Consider the following 22,144-nt stretch of genomic DNA (forward strand, 5'->3'; position numbering starts at 1 on the left):
GGGCAAAATGCCTGGTGTTTGTCCTTGTCTTGCTCCTCCTAAACAAAATAAAATATAACCAAACAAAAACAGTATTTATTTGAAAAAAATCTTTACTCTTGAAGCTTGCTTATAAATCTTTAGAGAATTCTGATAAAATATATGTTTCTATTCCATTGGTTTTATGCCAGAGCAACTTTTTTTTTTTTATTGAAGGGTAGTTGACACACAGTATTACATTTCATTAGTTTCAGGTGTACAACACAGTGATTCAACATTTATATACATGATAATTCTAGGTACCAGCTATCACCATACCAAGTTGATACAATATTTTGACTATATTCCTTATGCTATACATTACATCCCGGTTACTTATTTATTTTACAATTGGAAGTCTGTTTATATATATATATATATTTTGTGTGTGTGTGAGGGCATCTCTCATATTTATTGATCAAATAGTTGTTAACAACAATAAATTTCTGTATAGGGGGGTCAATACTCAATGCACAATCATTAATCCACCCCAAGACTAATTTTCGTCAGTCTCCAATCTTCTGATGCATAACGAACAAATTCTTACATGGAGCACAAATTCTTACCTAGTGAATAAGTTACATAGTGAACAGTACAAGGGCAGTCATCACAGAAGCTTTCGGTTTTGTTCATGCATTATGAACTACACACAGTCAGTTCAAATATGAATATTCATTTGATTTTTAAACTTGATTTATATGTGGATACCACATTTCTCTATTATTATTATTTTTAATAAAATGCTGAAGTGGTAGGTAGATACGAGATAAAGGTAGAAAACTGAGTTTAGTGTTGTAAGAGAGCAAATGTAGATGATCAGGTGTGTGCCTGTAGACTATGTGTTAATCCGAGCTAGACGAGGGCAATAAAACATCCACGTATGCAGAAGATTTCTCTCAGAACATGAGGGGGGAGGTTCTAAGCCTCACCTGTGCTGATCCCCATTTTCTCACCTGATGGCCCCCTGCGACTGTGCCTGTCTTAGGTTGTTCCTCCCTTGAGGAATCTTACCCGTCTCTGGCTAACCAGTCATCTTCCGGGGCCATACAGGGAAATGTTAAGTTGGTAAGTGAGAGAGAAGCCTTATTGTTTGAAAAGGTTAGCTTTTTACTTCTTTGCATATTTATGCCCTGTGGCTTCTATGCCCAGCATTTGTCTTGAGGTGTCTTTACCACTTGGAAGAATTATGATACTCGGTAAATTCGACATGTGGCACGAGTTCTATTTAAAGGTTGTGATTAGGTAGGAAGAAGAAAAGCTATAGAAGTAGCAGGCGGAAGAAAACATGGGAAGATTGATTATTTCTTTGACATATCTTCTTGTAGAGTAACTTCAGCATGGATAGGTTTTAAACTACTAATTAAATTGTGCACACACATTAACATAATAGGAATATAGTTACCTAACCAAAGCATACCTGTAATTACCAGCCATCTCCAGTGAAACCAAGAAAACCAGTTAGGCACCTTAGGCATTTGTGAAAACTTATCTATGATATGGTGGAAATTGTCCAATTGAACTTTGAACAGTCTGAGAGAATTCAGATAAATTAGAACAACCCATTCCTGGGGACTGTTCACATCCCATATGTTCTTTTAACAGTAAATAGTCTGTGCAGAGCAACTTTTTGTCCATGAAGTGTGCCTGTGGTTAAAGAATCTGTTGCAAGTAATGTTTCTTACCTCAGTGTTTCTGAGCTATTAGACATTACATGTGAGTACATTGGTCTCTAGTTCATGTCTACAATGATGAATAGTGTAGCTGGGGAACTCATGGTAGTTAGAGACTTCTCCTGGAATAAAAGTTTTTTAGCTCAACTAATATTGAATGCTATTTTCCATTTTGTTTGGAAGTTGAGAGAATGGCTTGTAATAATTGACAGCTGAGAACAATGACAAAGTTAACCAGAGGGTTGCCAGATAGATTTTCTTGGAAGTGTATTCTTAATATTTAATTTTTTGAATAGATATTTTGATATGTCAAAGAAATGTTAAGGCAAAATGTTAATTTGAGATAGAAGAGCAAATGTAGTATTTTTCATTTGTCCCCTGAGCTTTGTCATTTTACATGTAGAGATGGAAGGTTTTGTAAAAAGAGAAAGTAGAGACGTGCCTACCAAGCCGGGCCTCTATTGAGTACTCAACAAATGGTAGGTAGACTTTAAAATATTATCTGTTAATTACACATACTTTCAATAATTAAAAAATATAACTGTTACCCCTCCCTTCCTGTTCCCCGCACACAGACAGAGAGAAGATAGCTTATGTGCTAGTATACTTCATGTACTCCTTAACCATATTTTTAAAAAAAAATTTTATTAAGGTATTATTGATATATACTCTTAAGAAGGTTTCACATGAAAAAATAATGTGGTTATTACTACATTTACCCATATTATCAAGTCCCCACCCATACCCCAATGCAGTCACTATCCATCTGTGTAGTAAGATGCTACAGATTCACTGTTTGCCTTCTCTATGCTACACTGATTCCCCGTGACCCCTCACACCATGTGTACTAAACATAATACCCCCCCCCCCTCAATCCCCATCTCTCTCACTCCTGATCAGCCCTCCCACACCCCTCCCCTCTTGTACTACTATTCCCTTCTTGGAGTCTGTGAGTGTTTTGCTGTTTTGTTCCTTCAGTTTTGCTTCATTGTTATACTCCACAAATGAGGGAAATCATTTCGCACTTGTCTTTCTCTGCCTGGCTTATTTCACCGAGCATAATATCTTCCAGCTCCATCCATGTTGTTGCAAATGGTAGGATTTGTTTCTTTCTTATTGCTGAATAGTATTCCATTGTGTATATGTACCACCTCTTCTTAATCCATTCATCTACTGATGGACACTTAGGTTGCTTCCATATCTTGGTTATTGTAAAAAGAGCTGCAATAAACATAGGGGTGCACATGTCTTTTTGGGTCTAAGAAGTTGTGTTCTTTGGGTAAATTCTAAGGAGTGGGATTCCTGGGTCAAATGGTATTTCTATTTTTAGTTTTTTGAGGAGCCTCCATATTGCTTTCCACAATGGTTGAATTAGCTTACATTCCCCCAAGCAGTGTAGGAGGGTTCCCCCTTCTCTGCATCCTCGCAAACATTTGTTGTTCTTAGTCTTTTCAGTGCTGGCCATCCTTACTGGTATAAGGTGATATCTCATTGTGGTTTTAATTTGCATTTCCCTGATGATTAGTGATGTGGAGCATCTTTTCATGTGTGTGTTGGCCATCTGAATTTCTTCTTTGGAGAATTGTCTCTTCATATACTCTGTCCATTTTTTAATCGAGTTATTTGCTTTTTGGGTGTTGAGGCTTGTAAGTTCTTTATGTATCTTGGATGTTAACCTCTTGTTGGATATATTCTCCCATACTGTAGGATGCCTTTTTGTTCTGTTGATGATGATGTCCTTTGCCGTACAGAAACTTTTTAGTTTGATGTAGTCCCATGTGTAAATTTTTGCTTTTGTTTCCCTTGCTTGAGGAGATGCGTTCAGGAAGAAATTGCTCATGCTTGTATTCAGGAGATTTTTGCTTATGTTGTCTTCTAAGAGTTTTGTGGTTTCATGACTTATATTCAGGTCTTTGATCCATTTCGAGTTTACTTTTGTGTATGGGATTAAACAATAATCCAGTTTCATTCTCTTGCATGTAGCTGTCCAGTTTTGCCAACACCAGCTGTGGAAGAGACTGTCATTTCCCCACTATATTTCCATGGCTCCTTTATTGTATATTAATTGACCATATATGGTTGGGTTTATATCAGGGCTGTCTAATTTGTTCCATTAGTCTATGGATCTGTTCTTGTGCCAGTACAAAATTGTCTTGATTACTGTGGCTCTGTAGTAGAGCTTGAAGTGTGGAGCATAATTCACCCAGCTTTATTCTTCCTTCTCAGGTGGCTATTTGGGGTCTTTTGTGATTCCATATGAATTTTAGAGTGATTTGCTCTAGTTCATTGAAGAATGCTGTTGGTATTTTGATAGGAATTGCATTGAATCTGTAGATTGCTTTAGGCAGGATGGCCATTTTGACAGTATTAATTCTTCCTATCTATGAGCACGGGATGTGTTTCCATTTATTGGTATCTTCTTTAATTTCTCTCATGAGTCTCTTGTAGTTTTCAGAGTATAGGTCTTTCACTTCCTTGGTTAGGTTTATTCCTAGGTATTTTATTCTTTTTGATGCAACTGTGAATGAAATTGTTTTCCTGATTTCTCTTTCTACTAGTTCATCATTAGTGTATAGGAATGCAACAGATTTCTGTGTATTAATTTTGTATCCTGCAACTTTGTTGAATTCAGATATTAAATCTAATAGTTTCGGATTGGAGTCTTTAGGGTTTTTTATGTACAATATCATGTCATCGCAAACAGGAACAGTTTAACTTCCTTGCCGCTCTGGATGCCTTTTATTTCTTTGTTTTGTCTGATTGCCATGGCTAGGACCTCCAGTACTATGTTGAATAGAAATGGGGAGACTGGGCATCCCTGTCTTGTTCCCGATCTTAGAGGAAAAGCTTTCAGCTTCTTGCTGTTAAGTGTGATGTTGACTGTGGGTTTGTTATATATAGTCTTTATTATGTTGCTGTACTTGCTGTCTATACCCATTTTGTTGAGAGTTTTTATCATGAATGGATGTTGAATTTTGTCGAATGCTTTTTCAACATCTATAGAGATGATCATGTGGTTTTTGTCCTTCTTTTTGTTGATGTGGTGGATGATGTTGATGGATTTTCGAATGTTGTACCATCCTTGCATCCCTGAAATGAATCCCACTTAGTCATGCTGTATGATCCTCTTGATGTATTTTTGAATTCGGCTTCCTAATATTTTGTTGAGTATTTTTGCGTCTGTGTTCATCAGGGATATTGGTCTGTAATTTTCTTTTTTTGTGGTGTTTTTGCCTTGTTTTGGTATTAGAGTGATGCTGGTCTCATAGAATGAGATTGGAAGTATTCCCTCTTCTTCTACTCTTCGGAAACTTAAAGGAGGATTGGTATTAGTTCTTCACTAAATGTTTGATAAAATTCATTGGTCAAGCCATCTTGCCCAGGAGTTTTGTTCTTAGGTAGTTTTTTGATTACCAGTTCAATTTTGTTGCTGGCAATTGGTCTGTTCAGAATTTCTGTTTCTTTCTGGGTCAGCTTTGGAAGGTTGTATTTTTCTAGAAAGTTGTCCATTTCTTCTAGGTTATCCAGTTCATTGGCATATAATTTTTCATAGTATTCTCAAATAATTCTTTGTATTTATATGTTGTCCACTGTGATTTTTCCTTTCTCATTTCTGATTCTGTTTATGTGTGTAGACTCTTTTTTTCTTGATAAGTCTGGCTAGGGATTTATCTATTTTGTTTATAGAAAGAAGCAGCTCTTGCTTTCATTGATTCTTTGTATTGTTTTATTCTTTTCAATTTTATTTATTTCTGTTCTAATCTTTATTATGTCCTCCTTCTACTGACATTGGGCCTTATTTGTTCTTCTTTTTCTAGTTTCGTTAATTGTGAGTTTAGAGTGTTCATATGGGATTGTTCTTCTTTCCTGAGGTGGGCCTGTGTTGCAGTATACTTTCCTTTTAGCACAGCCTTTGCTGTGTCCCACAGATTTTGCAGTGTTGAAGTATTGTTGTCATTTGTCTCCATATATTGCTTGATCTCTGTTTTTATTTGGTCATTGATCCATTGGTTATTTAGGAGCATGTTGTGAAGCCTCCATGTGTTTGTGGGATTTTTTCATTTTCTTTGTGTAATTTATTTCTAGTTTCATACCTTTGTGGTCTGAGAAACTGGTTGGTACAATTTCAATATTTTTGAACTTACTGAGGCTTTTTTTGTGGCCTAGTATATGATCTATTCTTGAAAATGTTCCATGTGCACTTGAGAAGAATGTGTATTCTGCTGCTTTTGCGTGTAGAGTCCTGTAGATGTCTGTTAGGTCCATCTGTTCTAATGTGTTGTTCAATGCCTCTGTCTCCTTACTTATTTTCTGTCTGGTTGATCTCTCCTTCAAGGTGAGTGGAGTGTTGAAGTCTCCTAGAATGAATGCATTGCATTCTATTTCCCCTTTTACTTCTGTTAGTATTTGTTTCACTTATGTAGGTGCTCCTGTGTTGGGCGCATAGATATTTATAATGGTTATATCTTCTTGTTTGATTGACCCCATAACCATTATGTAATGTCCTTCTTTATCTCTTGTTACTTTCTTTGTTTTGAAGTCTGTTTTGTCTGATACAAGTACTGCAACTCCTGCTTTTCTCTCCCTATTAGTTGCATGAAATATCTTTTTCCATCCCTTCACTTTTTGTCTGTGTATGTCTTTGTGTTTACAGTGAGTCTCTTGTAGGCAGCATATAGATGTGTCTTGTTTTTTTATCCGTTCAGTGACTCTATGTCTTTTGATTGGTGCATTCAGTCCATTTACATTTAGGGTGATTATTGATAGGTATGTACGTATTGCCATTGTAGGCTTTAGATTTGTGGTTACCAACGGTTCAAGGTTAACTTAATTACTATCTAAGAGTCTAAGTTAACTCACTTAATATGCTATTAAAACACAATCTAAAGGTTCTTTTTTTATCCTCCTTTTTCTTCCTCCTCCATTCTTTATATATTAGGTGTCATATTCTATACTCTTTGTCTATCCCTTTATTGACTTTGGGGATGGTTGATTTAATTTTGCATTTACTTGGTAATTAACTCTTCTACTTTCTTTACTGTGGTTTTATTACGTCTGGTGACAGCTATTGAACCTTAGTAACACTTCCATCTATAACAGTTCCTCCAGAATACACTGTGAAGGGATACTTTGTGGGAGGTAAATTCTCACAGCTTTTGCTTATGTGGAAATTGTTTAATCCCTCCTTCAAATTTATATGATAATCTTGCCAGATTAAGTATTTTTGGTTCTTGGCCTTTCTGCTTCATTACAGTAAATACATCATACCACTCCCTTCTGGTCTGTAACGTTTCTACTTAGAAGTCTGATGATAGCCTGATGGGCTTTCCTTTATATGTGATCTTATTTCTCTCTCTGGCTGCTTTTAATAGTCTGTCCTTATCCTTGATCTTTGCCATTTTAATTAATATTTATCTTTGTGTTGTCTTCCTTGGGTCCCTTGTGTCGGGAGATCTGTGCACCTCCATGGCCTGAGAGAGTTTCTCCTTCACCAGATTGGGGAAGTTTTTAGTAGTTAACCTCCTCAAAGATACTTTCTATCCCTTTTTCTTTCTCTTCTTCTTTTGGTACTCCTATAATGCAAATACTGTTCCATTTGGATTGGTCACACAGTTCTCCCAATATTCTTTCATTCTTAGAGATCCTTTTTTCTCTCTGTGCCTCAGTTTCTTTGTATTCCTCTTCTCTAATTTCTGTTTCATTTATCATCTCCTCCACCATATCTAATCTGCTTTTATTGCCCTCCATTGTGCTCTTCAATGATTGGATCTCTGACCAGAATTAATCCCTGAGTTCTTGAATATGTTTCTGTATCTCCATGAGAATGTTAATTGTTTTTATTTTGAAATTCTTTTCAGGAAAATTCATGGGGTCGATTTCATTTGAATCTTTCTCAGGTGTTGTATTCACAATTTTACTTAGACCCAGGTTTCTTTCCCTTTTCATATTTGTATATGGTGCTCTCTAGTGCCCACAAGTTCTACTCTCTAGAGCTGCTTAGCCCCTGAAGCAATGTTGGGGGTCGCAGGGGAGCAGTATTGTTGCCTGGGGGGAGGAAAGAGCTTTTCCTTGCTTCCTGGCTGCTGTGCCTGCCTCCAGTGCCAGAACCAGTGGGCCCAGCACACTGGTATAAGCATCTATGCTTTGTGTTTGTAGTTGCTGTAGACGGGGCTTCCCTCTGGCTGGCCTAATGCCAGGGTAGGGTTTTCCGGTTTGCGAGCCAGGTGGGGTGGCCGCGAGAAAGGTGCAGTAGGATGCATTTCACAGAGAGGTTTCTTTGAGCCAGCCAGGGAGCTGGAGCACCTGAAGTTTGAGAAAGTTCCCAACCTGCTGGGCAGAGTACACCTGGACAATTTTGTCTTCCCATCCTTTCTACTGAGCAGTAAGCTCTGTGCAATCCTTACCCCTTTAGCAGCCCTCTTGCTGTTAGGAAGTCTTTCAGACTGCTCGCCTTTCTTTTGTCCCACAGTGCCCAGATATGGATCCCTGCTTTCCACAAGCAGCTGGAATCTCAGTCTCTCCAGGTATTCTGCCTGCCTTAGCTTTCCAACCTCCTAATCACAAGATTGTCATGAAAGCACCATGAAATGTAGGTTTGTGCTCCCAGAGCGGATCTCCAGAGTTAGGTATTCAGCAATCCTAGGCCTCCACTCCCTCCCCGTTCTGTTTCTCTTCCTCCCGCTGGTGAACTGGGTTTGGGGATGGACTTAGGTCCCGCTGGGCCACGGCTTTGGTATGTTATCCTGTTCCGTGAGGTTTATTATTTTCTCCAGGTGTACACAGTTTGGCGCAGTCCTCTTTCCTGTTGCTCTTTCAGGATTAGTCGTATTAATTATATTTTTGTATTATATGCGGTTTTTAGGAGGAAGCCTATGTCTCACCTCTCACGCTGCCATCTTTAATCCTTTCCCCCCTCAACCATCTTTTAAGTAAAATAATTCTCATTTTTTTCCCTCACAATTCAGTAATGATCAGCCATTGGTAGTACTGATTATTTTGATTTACACAAAAAAGCTCTATATAGATTCTAGATTTATCTGTAACTTATGCTCATAAATTCTTGTTTCCTATAACAATAATGGCTTTAGTATTATCATTATATTTGAGTGACTCTGGGTTCTTACTCTGAGAGGAAAAGGTGGTTTGATGCATCTAAGTGCTGATGTAATGATCAAAACAGCAGACAGTATGCTTCAGGCATATTCTTCCAGGGAAACAAAAATCTTAGCCCCCTCTGCTCCTTCACTCCCACCACTGTGCAGACTTTGCACAACTGGGAGCAGTGACACAGCTCAACAGGCTTTCCCTAAGTGCTGTCAGCACCCTGCCCCCTGCCAAGTCCAGTGTTACCCAAAGCTCAGAAACATGTGGTGCACGAACCGCACTGGAACAAGAATCATTTAGTATTGCTTCAATCTCTTTTACTCTTAGTTACAAAAAGGAAAAAAATAGAAGCACTGACGTAAGAACATTTCTGTTTTATTTCTAACTGCTGTTTGTGATTGTCCATTTGCTTTCTGTGGAGAGAGTGAAACAACTAGAGTTGATCAATGTTTTGTGACTAGAGAACAGGGCACTAGAAGTATCTTCCAACATTTGGTGCTATCTTGATAAGAGCCAACTGTGAGGCTGGCTTATTGGGCTAGAAAAATAAACCAGCAACTGCAAGAAAAGACAAGAACTTTAAGAGGTATTGGTGGGAGTTCTGACTTAAACAAAGAGAGCTGAAAGGAAAAGGGTCCCTAGATTTTTTTTTTCCCTCAACAGATCTCAAACAGATAAATAAAATAATTCCATATATAGAGATGTTAACTCTTTGGGTCCAAGTGTTGATCAGTTTTGTTATGAAGGCTACAGATGTGCAGAGGAAGCTGAGGCCACACTGCCTGAGACAGGAACAAAGCAAAAGACTTAGTTGTCATCTTTAAGGGATGAGAGAAAGTGCCTGGTAGAAAAAGCACTGAAAGGAATCAAGAGTTGATAAGTCTGGATTTCTTGGGAAGAGTGGCATCCAGGAGTGATAGTAGTTAATGTAAGCAATCTGTTTTAAGCAATACAATTTTTAAGGAGACCACACTAGTTGATGTAGAATCAACTTGTAAACTTAAATTCTTCAGAAGTTACTTCTTGTCACATACCATGCCCTTTATTATGTGGCTTTGTCAACCTGGCCAGTCTGGGCTTTCAGTTCCTCTGTCATTTTATCCCTATGATACAGATAGTCTTGCCATTCCCTGAAAGTGTTTTCCTGTTATCATGTCTTTCACATGCTTTTTGTTTTTGCCTAGAGCACATGAATCTCTCCCATTTTGTTTCTGCAAATTCCTATCCATATTTCATTACTAAGGGCACTTGTCATTATCTTAGAGAAATTTTCTTATCTTTGAGAATTTCATTATCTTTTTCATGACACCTAGGTATATTAGTCATTCTAGTCTTTTGTGTTACTGATAACTCGTAGACATTTCATTACTATGCTGTATGTCCCAGAATAGTCTTTACCTTTGCTTGTCCCTCTGCTTGGAATGCTTTCTCTCTGGATACATGCATAGCTCTTTCTCTTACTTCATTCTGGTCTCTGTTCAAATGTCACCTCCCCAGGAAGTCTTTCCTGACTACCCTTCCTTAAAAGAGCATCTCCTGACACTTCTATCCTCTTTCTGTGCTTTATTTTTCTTTTGTAATACTTAATACTTCCTGACATTTATATATAATTTTTATTTATTATTTATTTGCATGTTTATTTGCCAATTGTCTCTTTCTCCATGACTGAATTTAAGTTCTGTTGAGTGCAACGACCTCATTTTTTTCGTTGTTGTATCACCATGCCTACAATAGCCTGGCACACAAGAGTCACTTGGCAAGAACTTGTTAAATTATGGCATAAATGAAAATTTACTTTCCTCATTAGCCTTATAATCCATTCTTACAGTCATTAGCATCTGGCTCATATGTAATTGCTCAATAAATGTATGATGAACAGATGAGTGATGAACAAATTCAGTGTTTAATGCCAGAGAGCTCAACTGCAACCAGTGAGAAGAAGATTCTTGTTCTGTAGACTGTCATTCTAAAAGAAAAAGCATTTGGGGGTCTGAAAAAGTGGATAAGCTAGATTAGATTCTCTTTCCTCCTAGTTAGCCCTGAACCCTTCTGGGTTTCTAATGTTGGTGTGGTTTCAGATTTTTGACAAGCACCCATGTTTGCCATTTTAGTGTTTTGCAGTAGTGATAAAAATAACAAAATGAAGTCATTGGAGAATAATACAAAACTTATTTTAATGCCTAAGTGAATAATGGTCATAAGTTACAGTGAATGTTTAGACTACTGAGAGATTGTAAACAGCTGTGGAAATATTTATTGTGGTTTAGAGTGAAAGGGACCATTTGATCGAACGTTCTTGTATAGCTGAATGGAATGAGGCTAGAGATGTAAATGATGTGCACAAGGTCACAGGATTTGTTAGTGGTAGAGTGAGAATTACCCTCAGGTTTCTTTTGTAGTACTAAGGGTTGCAGGGGTGTGGGTAACAGACGCTTTCATCCACAGTTTGGAGAATTATGTAAATGGCTGTAAATATTCTTGCTGGCAATGTAGTGTCATAGATAAAAACTTTAAATATGGATACCTTTTTAGAAACAATTACTAAAGGAAAAGATAAATGTGCCAGAATAAACGTACCATCTTATTAATCACTTTATGTTTACTGTAAGAGCAAAAAAAAAAATTGGAAGTGAGTAGCAGCCTATTAAATACCTTTGATTTCCACTGTGGTAATTCATCAAATGTTTATTGTGTATTATGTTTAAGTCCATGTACAATGGACCTAATGAGAAATAAAAGATAGACATTGCCTAGAAGGAACTTCCTTGCTTGTTCATAGACCAGCAAACTGTTGGTTATAGTTTGAGATGAAATAAGGATAGAAATGAAGAAGTATTTAGAAACTTTTATCATTTGTCAGAGTAATTTTTTGTCCATTGAATCTGATAATAAAAAACTTGGTCTTATATTTTGTATGGTTTGTTTAGTTTTGTTTTTTCAGTAATTAATTATAGATTACAGAAGAATGGGAATGCATGGCAGATTGAGGGGAAATACTCTCCCCTCAGATAGTACCTTTCATCACAGACAGTTTGAGGAGCACTGGTTTATGGAGATGTACACATACATGAAGTTAAATTGTGTAAAATAGTAGGTGAGGTGAAGGGCCATGCCTGTTCTTTTTTTTTTTTTAGTGATTGTCTTCTCCATGTTGTACTACAGTCCCCATGACCAACTTACATTATGATTGAAAAATTGAAAATTTTTGTGCCCTGTTATCTGCCTCACCCCTCAACCCAGCCCAACCTCTCCCCTCAGGTAACCACTAGTCACTTCTTAGTGTCTGTGAGTCTGCTGCTGTTTTGCTTTGTTTTTATATTCTACAAATAAGTGAAATCATATGGTATTTGTCTTTCTCCACCTGGCTTATTTCACTGAGCATAATACCCTCTGGATCCATCCATGTTGTTGCAAATGGAAGGATTTCTTTTCTTTTTATGCCATGCCTGTTCTTTTATACCTTTTCTCAGAATTCAGTATTGCATTAGAGTGCCTTACTGGCATGGGTCCTTGTTAAATGCTAGTGATTTACACTATGCAGATTTTAAAAGGTTTTAGAAAGCAAGTCCCTGTTTTTTTTTTAAACACTTATCTTCCATTAGCATGTGAAAAAATGACTTTGCACCACTTTGAATAAATACTAACCTTGCTTTAAATTTTAGAGTTTTCTTAGTGCTAAAGGATTTTTTGTTTGTTTGTTTTGGAACATCTTTAGCTTGTGGGTTTTGAGGGGCTTGTGATTTTCTTCCCCTGTCATGAAGTATGCTCGCACTGGTGGTTTAGGAACCACACTTTGAAAAACACTGTTATAAGGTTTGTAACATTTATTTTGGACATAGATGCTTTTGAGAATTTGGGGAAAGCTGTGGACCAACTCAGTGGAAAATACCTATATACTTATACACAATTTGCATAAAATTTCAGAGTGTTCATCTCATGAACAGAACCTGGTGAGGAGGGAGGGTTGAAATGTGTGACTTTCAGTGTTCATCTGTACCCAGGTAACTAGAGGTAACTAATTGGTTTTTAACTGTTATAGTGTGATATTTATTTATCATTTTCCTTATTATTATAGAGTGGACTACATATAAACATTAATTTCTGTGTACTTAACAAATTTGTTTGATTTTGATATGTTTGTGGATATGTTTTTTTTTTTACGAATCACCATGTTTTCACACTTCTGGTAAAATTTTATTCACATGTTAACAAAAAGCCTATTGAATCTCTGGGCATAAACATACAGATTTAGCTAGAAAATGAAAATGTTATGTTGGATCTTAATAGTGAATTACAGTTTAAGAAAGTATGTTTTATTTTACTAAGATGCTGGTAGAAAAGAATAAAGATGTTAGTTCAGAAAGAAGGACTCATACATTTAGACTACTAGAACAACAGTATTAACAGAAGCTCTATTTTTGGACTAGGAAGCTCAGTGGCTACGTAAGGAAAGAGAACATAATCACCCTCTTATTTCTTTTGGTTTTGTAAATCATAATGACACATACTTTGAAGTATTCTCCTCATTGCTGCCATATAAGATGAATTCTCAGACTTTTGGGTAAAATTGATTACGGTTTGACTCATAAGCCAAAAAATAAGGAACATAGTTACAGTAACCAGTGCTCACATGAGTCAGAAGTCTATAAATTTACTCACAGCAGTGGCTTGTTCTATCTCACTATTCTAACTTACAAAAAGCAAAATCATTTTATTTCACATAAAAGGAATTAAAATGAATCCAAAATAGCATCAAATTTTAGAACATGTTTTCATTAGACAACAAGCTGAAAATGGACATTTTATATGTAGTTGAATAGCCTTGATAGGTGGGTTGAGTGTCAAAATTATATATCAATAAATAGTGCAAGACTGAATAATTGTAAATGCTGAGCATAATATTGTAGGACAGATTAGTAAATACTGGAGTCATAGTAAATAAATTGGGGCTTGAAAAAACATTAAAGGTTATGTTTGGAAAAAAACTCAGTACTTCTCAAATGTTCTTTACTTCTGCTTACTTTTCGTGCTTAAAAACTCTATGACTTTTTGTTTGTGATATTTGACAGTGATCCAGTAGCACTCACCATTCGGCAGGAAACCAGGTTGTGTGAGTTGTCCATTTTGGTGTAATGCTCATATATTCTTACATGTTTTTGGGGAGTTGTGGTGCAAAAAGTCATCTTCACGGTCATCTGGGAGTATGTGGGAGATAAAAACCTGCAGACTTTGAACCATAGGTTCACATGTCTGGATACAAGTGTTTAATTCTACAATAGGTACTAGAAAATACATTTTAAAGCAAAATTAAAGATTGTCCATTAATTAGGTGTTTTAAAAAATAAGACCTTTTTCAGTGCTTTCCTTTGCCTTAAGAAAATCCTGTTGGTCAGGATTTCTCCAAATTTTGGTAACAGCATTTTTAGAAAACAGTTTTTATTTTCCCATGACTTAGTTCCCATGGTTTTTGGACATGGGAAATTTCTGTTAGTGTTTCTTTCTATTGCTGTCATATTTATATATTCCGTTTTTACATTTACTAAGTCTGATGGCATTCCTGTCATACCCATGGTGTTAGGGTCATACTTTTCCAAGCATTCCATATTTGTTGAAAATATGCAGAAGGTTGAAAACTGGCATGTTGTTAGTGGTTCCTTACATAGATACCTGTCTCCTACTTGTTACCTGTAATATATAGTAGGATAATTACTAAAGTAAATTTCCTTTGACCTAACATGATTTGTTCTTAGTAAACATCCGACTATTAAAATGGTATTATCTATATTGCAAAATGATCTCTGTGATATACTTGGGCATATATGTTTTCAATAATTATTTCTATTGCTGATACTTGTGAGGTTTGTAACTACTGGTTTATTTCATAGAGAAGGCAGATAGAGGTTTTTATGTGCATGTTGAGAATTCTCTATAATTTGGAAGGATACATTTCATTAGAAAATTCTAAGACAGTGGAGTTTCTATGGCTAAACATTTTGCCTCTTTATGAAAAAGCTTTGGGCAACATAGCAGCTGTATTAAGCACTTGTTTTAAAGAGAAACCTTAGGTAATTAGACTTATTTAAAATGGTATATACTATATTGGGCTCTAACTTTTAAAAATGAAATCTCTATAATGCTTTCATTGATTTCATTTTTTTTCTATGAGTTCAGTGATTGGTTTGTTTTTGTGATGTGCTCTTAAGAGGTAATAGCTACAGGAAAGGTTTAGCCTAATAGGTATATCACTAACTTTGTGAATCTCAAAAAGCATGCTTCTTTGTGGATAAGATAATTTTTCTATTTAGTATAATTTTGAGATCTTCCTGTTGTGCCGTCTTGAAATATTAGTATTTTATTTCAATGCCGTTTTGTGAAGATGTAGTACTACTTTAAAAAAGTTTAAGAAGAAATGCTACTGGAACCATGTGTTTGTATGGAGGCTAAGTAATTTGGGCAAAACTTACTTAAATCTTATATTTTAGTACAATAAAGTTAATGACATGGTTAATGGCACACATAAGTTTTACTGAGTTAATTGGCTCTATATCATAGTTGTAAATTATAGTCATTTAAGTTAGTTATTCAAGCCAAAGCATAAAATCTTCTTTCTTCTATAATTAGTTGTTATTTTGATGTTCTCTTCAGTTTGGATATTATTTTGTGCATGTGCGCATAGATGTACAACACACCCAGGGAGTAGGCCTGGATCTAGTTTACCCAACCTGGGATCCCTCATGACCCTATGTCCTCTCTTGGTCTTGGTTACCAGTCTATCCTCTGTACTGGTGCCCTCTTCTGTTCCCCTTGCTCTGTTTTTCACTCTCTTTCCTTCCCTGACCTCCAACTCAAGGCTTCTGTACCAACATCACTTTACTGATTCTTACCTGTTGGGCTCTTGGATCAGTGGCCACACCAAACTGTCCTGTGGAGTGGTGCCATGAGGGAATGGAATTTGGAAAATGCAGACTTGAAGAGTAGCACACAGGGAAAGTGGACATGGTGAGGTGGGGTTCTGAATCTGTGGTCTTTCAAGCTCTGTTGCTGAGTGAGGGGAAAGTTCAAGTTTAGAGAAGCAGTGGGAAGAAGAGAATGAATGAAGGAGGGATGTTTGGTCTTTCTTTAGGGAGGGAAGGGAAAAGTCCGGAGGTCTAACTGGTCAGTTTGAAAAGCTGTCTTCTCTCCTCTGTGTACAGGTTCTTGAAGTAGGCATTCAGCCTGTGTGAACTAGTACCATAGTGTAATAGTGAGCATTGCCTTGTGTGGTATGTGTTTTGCTGGTGTTTTATTTAATCTGCTCAACAGTTCTGTGAGGCAAGTGGAATTCTAGTCCCCATTTTCAAGGAGAGAGAGGTGAAGCTTAGGCAAAGCACATTCGTCCCACAATTAAATAGATGGCAGGTCATGAATGTGAACTCATGTTTCCTTAACTTCAAAGCCTCTGCTCAGTACTGTATTCTTACTTGCTGTATGGATGTAGGCAAGGCATTTAATCCCTTTGAAGCTCTCTTTTCCCATCTGTAAAACAGAATAAAACTACCTGATAGTGGTAAAGAACAACAAAGGGCCTCCCCAAGTTCCTGACATACTGTTGGTGCTCAGTAAGTCATCCTAATTCTTTTTTCTGGTCATTTCTTTCTCAGGGCAGAAAAACACTGTTGAGTGGAGCATCTCCTCTAAAATGACTCAAGAAAATTTACCTCTGGGTATTCCTAGTCAAAAGGTGGGGCAGCCCAAGTCTGTGATAACTTTTTTTTCCTTACATCGTCCCATACTCCCCCAGTGATCTGGCAGTCTACCGGGTTGCTTGCTGAAGATTGGACTTCCTTTTCAAGAGAAAATTTCATGTAACCCAAAATTATAAATAAAAGGGTTGAAATGCATCACTAGTGGTTTTAGCCTAAGTACAGGTCTTTGATATTAGTGCCTTTCTTACCTAAGTTAATGGGGAGGCTCAGTAAAGAGAACATTTTCTTGAAGAGCATCCTTCTTGGAATTTACCCTCATTTTTCTATTAGTAAACAGAAGCTTAGAGGTACTTCCAACATGTGCAGCCATGTATGCTTGCAAATTAACTGAGACCACAAAGCAGTGTTTTTAATGAAGCATATAGCTACAATTAAGTTTATGGAAAATTGGACAACAGTACTGAAAATGCACTTAAAGATCAAAGGAGAATCATTTGCTTGTGATTAGTTTGATTTATACTGAACTTGACCCAGGGGTCTCCCATGACTGTTTCCTTCCTATACATCGTGCTTTTATGAAATACATGCACACTTATGGCTGTTGTCATATAATATGTACAAGATTTACTGATGACAGAAAGTTATTACTACTTCGAACAAATGCAAGCTATTTAGACTTAGAAAAACCAAGAAATAAGTGAGCTATGCAAATAATGAGTGATTTTGTAAGTCTTTCCTTAGCTGCTCACAATTTTTAATATGGTATACCCTACCCAATTTACAGGAAAATAATATCTTCCTAATAAGTGAATGGCTTGAGGAAGTGGTTCTGGGGATAAATGAAGCTCATAGGACTATGCAGTGAGATACCGCCTTTAACAAGTCTTAAATTTGTTTTTATGCACTGGAGTTTTCCTACTGTACATACAAGCATAATTTCAGGATTTTCATGCTTTTTAGTTTAAATTTTGTAAGTAGAAAACCTAAGTATTGAATAATAAAGATGTTTAGAGATTTAGAAAAGAAGTTAGTATCAAAAACCCAATATCCCCCAGATATTACTAAGCTCAAAAAGCTGTAGGCAACAACGAGTTTGTTCAACAGTTTGAATAACATGAAAGATTGTACAGATGATGATGGGTGTTTATTTCCATTTCTGATAATTGATTGAACAAAGGTTGAGATTAAATACAGTTAAGCTCTTCCTAACACTTGTTAGATAAAGTTACCAAGGGGTATTGTGATATCTCTTCAGAGGTCCTAGGAAAAACATATCACTAATGATCCAAAATGGATTTACTTTGTTCTATTGGAAATACAGTTTGATTTTTGACCTTAGGTCAGTTCAGCCTGGTTATTAGTTGAAGGTTCTCATTTTCAGATTAGAGTCTATTTTTCTCTATTAGAATTAAGTATATTTCTACTAGAATTTTGCATATTACACTGATGTACTGACTTACTGATTTCTTATTCACCATGGTTTAATCAGAATTTTTCTAATCCTTACAATATTCAAGATTCTTGGAGAAGAGCAAATTACAGAACGTGATTCCTGACCTTACAGAGCTTGTTTTGAAGTTGGAAACAGATTGGTGACAGATTTAGATAACTTATATTTCGGAAACAGATTGGTGACAGATTTAGATAACATATTTCGGAAACAGATTGGTGACAGATTTAGATAACTTATATTTCAGACTTTATTCTAAAGATGAGCTTTATTCTGCATTTATAGAAGCTGAAGATAGTTGAAGTTTTTTTCACCCTTATTTTATAAATAGTTGACATGATTGAAATTCTCCAGTGTGAAGTGGTAGTAGGGTCATCCTTATGGAAATATGAAGATGAAGGAAAGGGGGAGGAATATAGAGAGTTTGAGTGTATGGATGGATGTCTCTTGCAGGAGGCAGTAGGCAAAATCAAGGTGACAAATGATCAGGATATGGGCTAGCATAGGAGAGGAATGGAAGGATTGACAAAATTTAGCAGTTTCCCAAGATGTGGTACCTAAGGAAGAGAGAGAATTGGCAGGGGATACAGGATTTCTGTGTTCCACGATCTGAAAATAAGAGTAGCAGTTAGAATAAAAGTAGTTCTAGAAAGGTAATTCTGAGAAGTTGAATTTCAGCATCTTGAGGTAACAGGGTCTGAGAATGTAGTAGGCAGCTAGAACAAAGAGGTAAGAAGTTTTATCTAGACATGACATTTGATTTGATAAGATTAATTTCTTTCTACATAGTTTATTGTCTTTAAATTACTACTGGATTGGGAGTATTTAGATTGCTTTTGTTGGGTACATTTAGAGCAAATGCCCATGATTTTCAGGGTTTCTATTTTAAGGCTACTCTATGTGAGGAATGATCAGGTAATTTAGCTGTGTTCTATTTCTGGTTAATTGTTTTAAATGCATATCCTTCTTAGCTCCTTTCATTCAGTATATATTCCGTGAAGGTGTGTAGTGTGTCATGTGCACTTATGACATTAAGGGTATAGTGGGGAGAAAATGCAGACATGGGCCTTGCCTTGATGGATCTAGCAGTCAATACATTTTCTCTATTTTAGATCCAAATACATGTTCTTGTGTACTAGGATTGGTCTGCGTTGATTGTCACTTTTTTTTAACTTTAAAAAATAGCTTTATGGAGACGCAATTCGCTTCCCATATATTGCACCCATTTAAAGTATATGATTCAGTTGGTTTTTGTATATTACATCATTAATTTTTAATAATAGTAGTAGTATTAAACTTTTCCATTTTAACGTTTTTAAGTGTATAATTCAATGGCATTAGTTATATTCACAGTGTGGTGCAACCATCACCCCTGTTTCCAAAAGTTTTTCATCACTCCAGACAGGAACCCTGTAACCATTAAGCAATAACTTCATTTCTTCCTCCCTTGGAAACCTGTAATCTACTTTGTCTCTCTGAATTTGCCTATTCTAGATACCTCATCTAAATAGAATCATATAGTATTTGTCCTTTAGCATCTGACTTATTTCACATAGCATGTTTTCAAGGCTCATCTATGTTGTAGTGTATATTAGAACTTCTTTCCTTCAAATGCTGAAAAGATTCCATTGTGTGTATATATATCACATTTTGTTTATCCAGTCATCTGTTGATGGACATTTGGGTTGTTTCTACCCTTTGGGTATTGTGAATAATGGTTTAATGAACATTGGCATAAAGTATCTGTTCAAGTCCATGCTTTCAGTTCATTCAGAGTGAAATAGTTGGATCATATGGTAACTAACTGTATGTTTAGCTTTTTAAGGACCTATCAGTCTATTTCCCATAACTGCTGCAGATTGTTATTTTTAAGGAAATAATTGCCAACTTACGGTAATCAAAACCTAACTGAACATACAGTATCCTTTGTATTTATTGCGTTGTTTCCAAATTATGAATTCCAGCGCTCAATTCTTGTTGAGTTTGTTGAGGGATTTTTTTTTTTGGTGAAAAGTACTTTCGATAAAATGTTTTCCAAAATGTTTAGCTTTTTTAGTGTTTTTTAAAAAATTGTGGTTAAAAACAGTATACACATCAAAAGTTGTACATTTTGCCCATTTTTAAACATACAGTTCAGTTGCATTTCCGCCATTTGTAGTGTTGTGCAGCTTTCAGCCAGCTCCACTTCCAGAATTTTCTCATCATCCCAAATAGAAACTCTATACAAATATAATCTTTAATTTTACCTATTAGAGGAATGTTGTTTATTTTCTTTCTTTTTTTGGGCCTAGTCTCATGTGTCTTTCAAAGACCCAGTATTCAGTGTGATCTGTTTATACTTACTGAATTCTGACCTTGTCATTTGAATTAGAATATTTTTTTTTATTGTACTTGTTCCATGCTTCTAGGTATCATATTAAAATCCCATCATCTTTCATTTCACTGGAATTTTATATTTATTTGCTTCTTTTGGAGCAGTGAAACACACATGAAATTTGAAGAGATGAAACAATGTAAATACATAGAAAGTTTAATAGAGAAGAGAAGAAAGATTGTAATTAAAGACTGTGTACACAAAAAAGTCTGACAGTCTCAGTCACAACTTGTTTCCTTCTCCTCCTGCTAAATGCTTAGAACAGGAACTACATCCAGTTAAAAAGATACTTGGGCCCATGATCTGAAAGAATTCAGTCCCCCACACTGGGTATGAGTGTACTCAACGCGAATGATTGTTCAGTAGATCCTCTGTATTGTTTGTGCGCAAATAAAAATAGCTGCTTAAAGAGTTTTAAAATGTTGTTTATAAAGGAGTATTAAGTAGCCTATTAAGTTTACTCTTTTCATCTGCTAAAATGTCATTTCCTTGGCTACTTCTCTTCCTCATTTGTAACAATCACACACTACTGTTAACACAAAAAAGAAATGGAGGGATTATCAGGGAACCTCTATCAAAGTCATTTTAGGTTTTTAGAGAGCAAATAATTTAAGAAAATGAATGTGAAGTTCATTTGAATTTTAACTTGTTAAGCAAGATAATTTTTATTAGTTTGTCTAATAGTATGTCCATGTTTTTCTTTTGCTATAAAAGTGTAATTTTCACCTGTGTTTATTATTATTTATTTTTTAAAGAGTGACACTGCTAATGAAATATATTTATTACAGCTAAAAGATGGCGGCAAAGCATCCCAGGCAAATGTGAGAATAGGCGATGTGGTTCTCAGCATTGATGGAATAAATGCACATGGAATGACTCATCTTGAAGCCCAGAATAAGATAAAGGGATGTACAGGCTCTTTGAATATGACTTTGCAAAGGTAAATTGCTTTTTGTTTGACTCTGAGAAAAACAACACTGAGGAATGTGTTTGTGTGTGTCTGATTCATGATGTTAACTACAAAGTGTTTCTGCTACCACTGTTTTAAGTAGGTAAGTTAAAAATATAATGGCTCTTAAATTGGGTAATTGAGCAATATGGTTATTGGTGAAAGCTTTGGATTATTTCCCCATAAAAAGGCACGTATTCACGTAATCATAAAAATTGTAATTTCAGAGAATTAAAAAATTCCAGAAATTTCTCAGTGGAATACAGGCTAAGAATTCTTATTGAAGGCAAAACTTGGGCTGAATATTCTAGCCAGTATATTGGAGGGTATTCTTTTTAAGTCATGAAGCTTTTATTTTCTTGCCTTTTTTCCTGGAAAAGTAGAAAAATATTTTTTAATGTGTCCAGGTTTTGAAGTCCAGATTTTCTGAACTTAACAGTTTTGTTTTGTTTTTTAAATTACTCTGGCTTCAGTTATAAAATAGCTAATCATTTCATTGATTATGTCAGGTATTTTGAGCATCCCAACAATTGACCTGCATTGAAATCCATGGATTTCTTGTTAAAAATACTGATAGGAATCAGGATATTTGGAAGTAAGTACCAAAAAAATATATTCAGTAAGTTCCCTATGGTAATTATGAATTATAAAATTGAAACCACTGCAGTATCATGGGGAGGGAGGGGCCCGTGTGGAGAAAGAGGGAATGAAGAGAGGGTGATTGAATGATAGTTTTGAACCTTTAGGTTTATAAGAAAGTTTGTTATCATTTACCAGGTATTTATGGAGGATTTTAAAACAAATCCTGTTTTTGATGATTACAAAAGTGTTCTTTAGTCTGTAAAATTTAGAAAACTTCATTTCCCCTGAAAAATACCTCTAGTCTTTCATAAA

At 35.9% G+C, this 22,144-nt stretch overlaps 1 protein-coding gene across 16 annotated transcripts in view; it reads left to right on the plus strand.

The window, feature by feature from the left end:
- The window catches only part of PDLIM5 (PDZ and LIM domain 5), a 211,458-nt gene that overhangs the window by 50,647 nt on the left and 138,667 nt on the right, over positions 1-22,144 (plus strand). For 15 of the 16 annotated variants that reach the window (XM_057502450.1, XM_057502452.1, XM_057502453.1 and 12 more), the window contains exon 3: positions 21,090-21,241. In XM_057502450.1, coding sequence (XP_057358433.1) covers positions 21,090-21,241 — 152 coding nt within the window. Of the gene's footprint in view, positions 1-16,432; positions 16,513-21,089; positions 21,242-22,144 lie in introns of all 16 variants that reach the window. The other variant, XM_057502455.1, reaches the window with a different exon arrangement.

The sequence above is a fragment of the Manis pentadactyla genome, chromosome 5 (assembly GCF_030020395.1).
Source record: "Manis pentadactyla isolate mManPen7 chromosome 5, mManPen7.hap1, whole genome shotgun sequence".
Lineage (NCBI taxonomy): Eukaryota > Metazoa > Chordata > Mammalia > Pholidota > Manidae > Manis > Manis pentadactyla.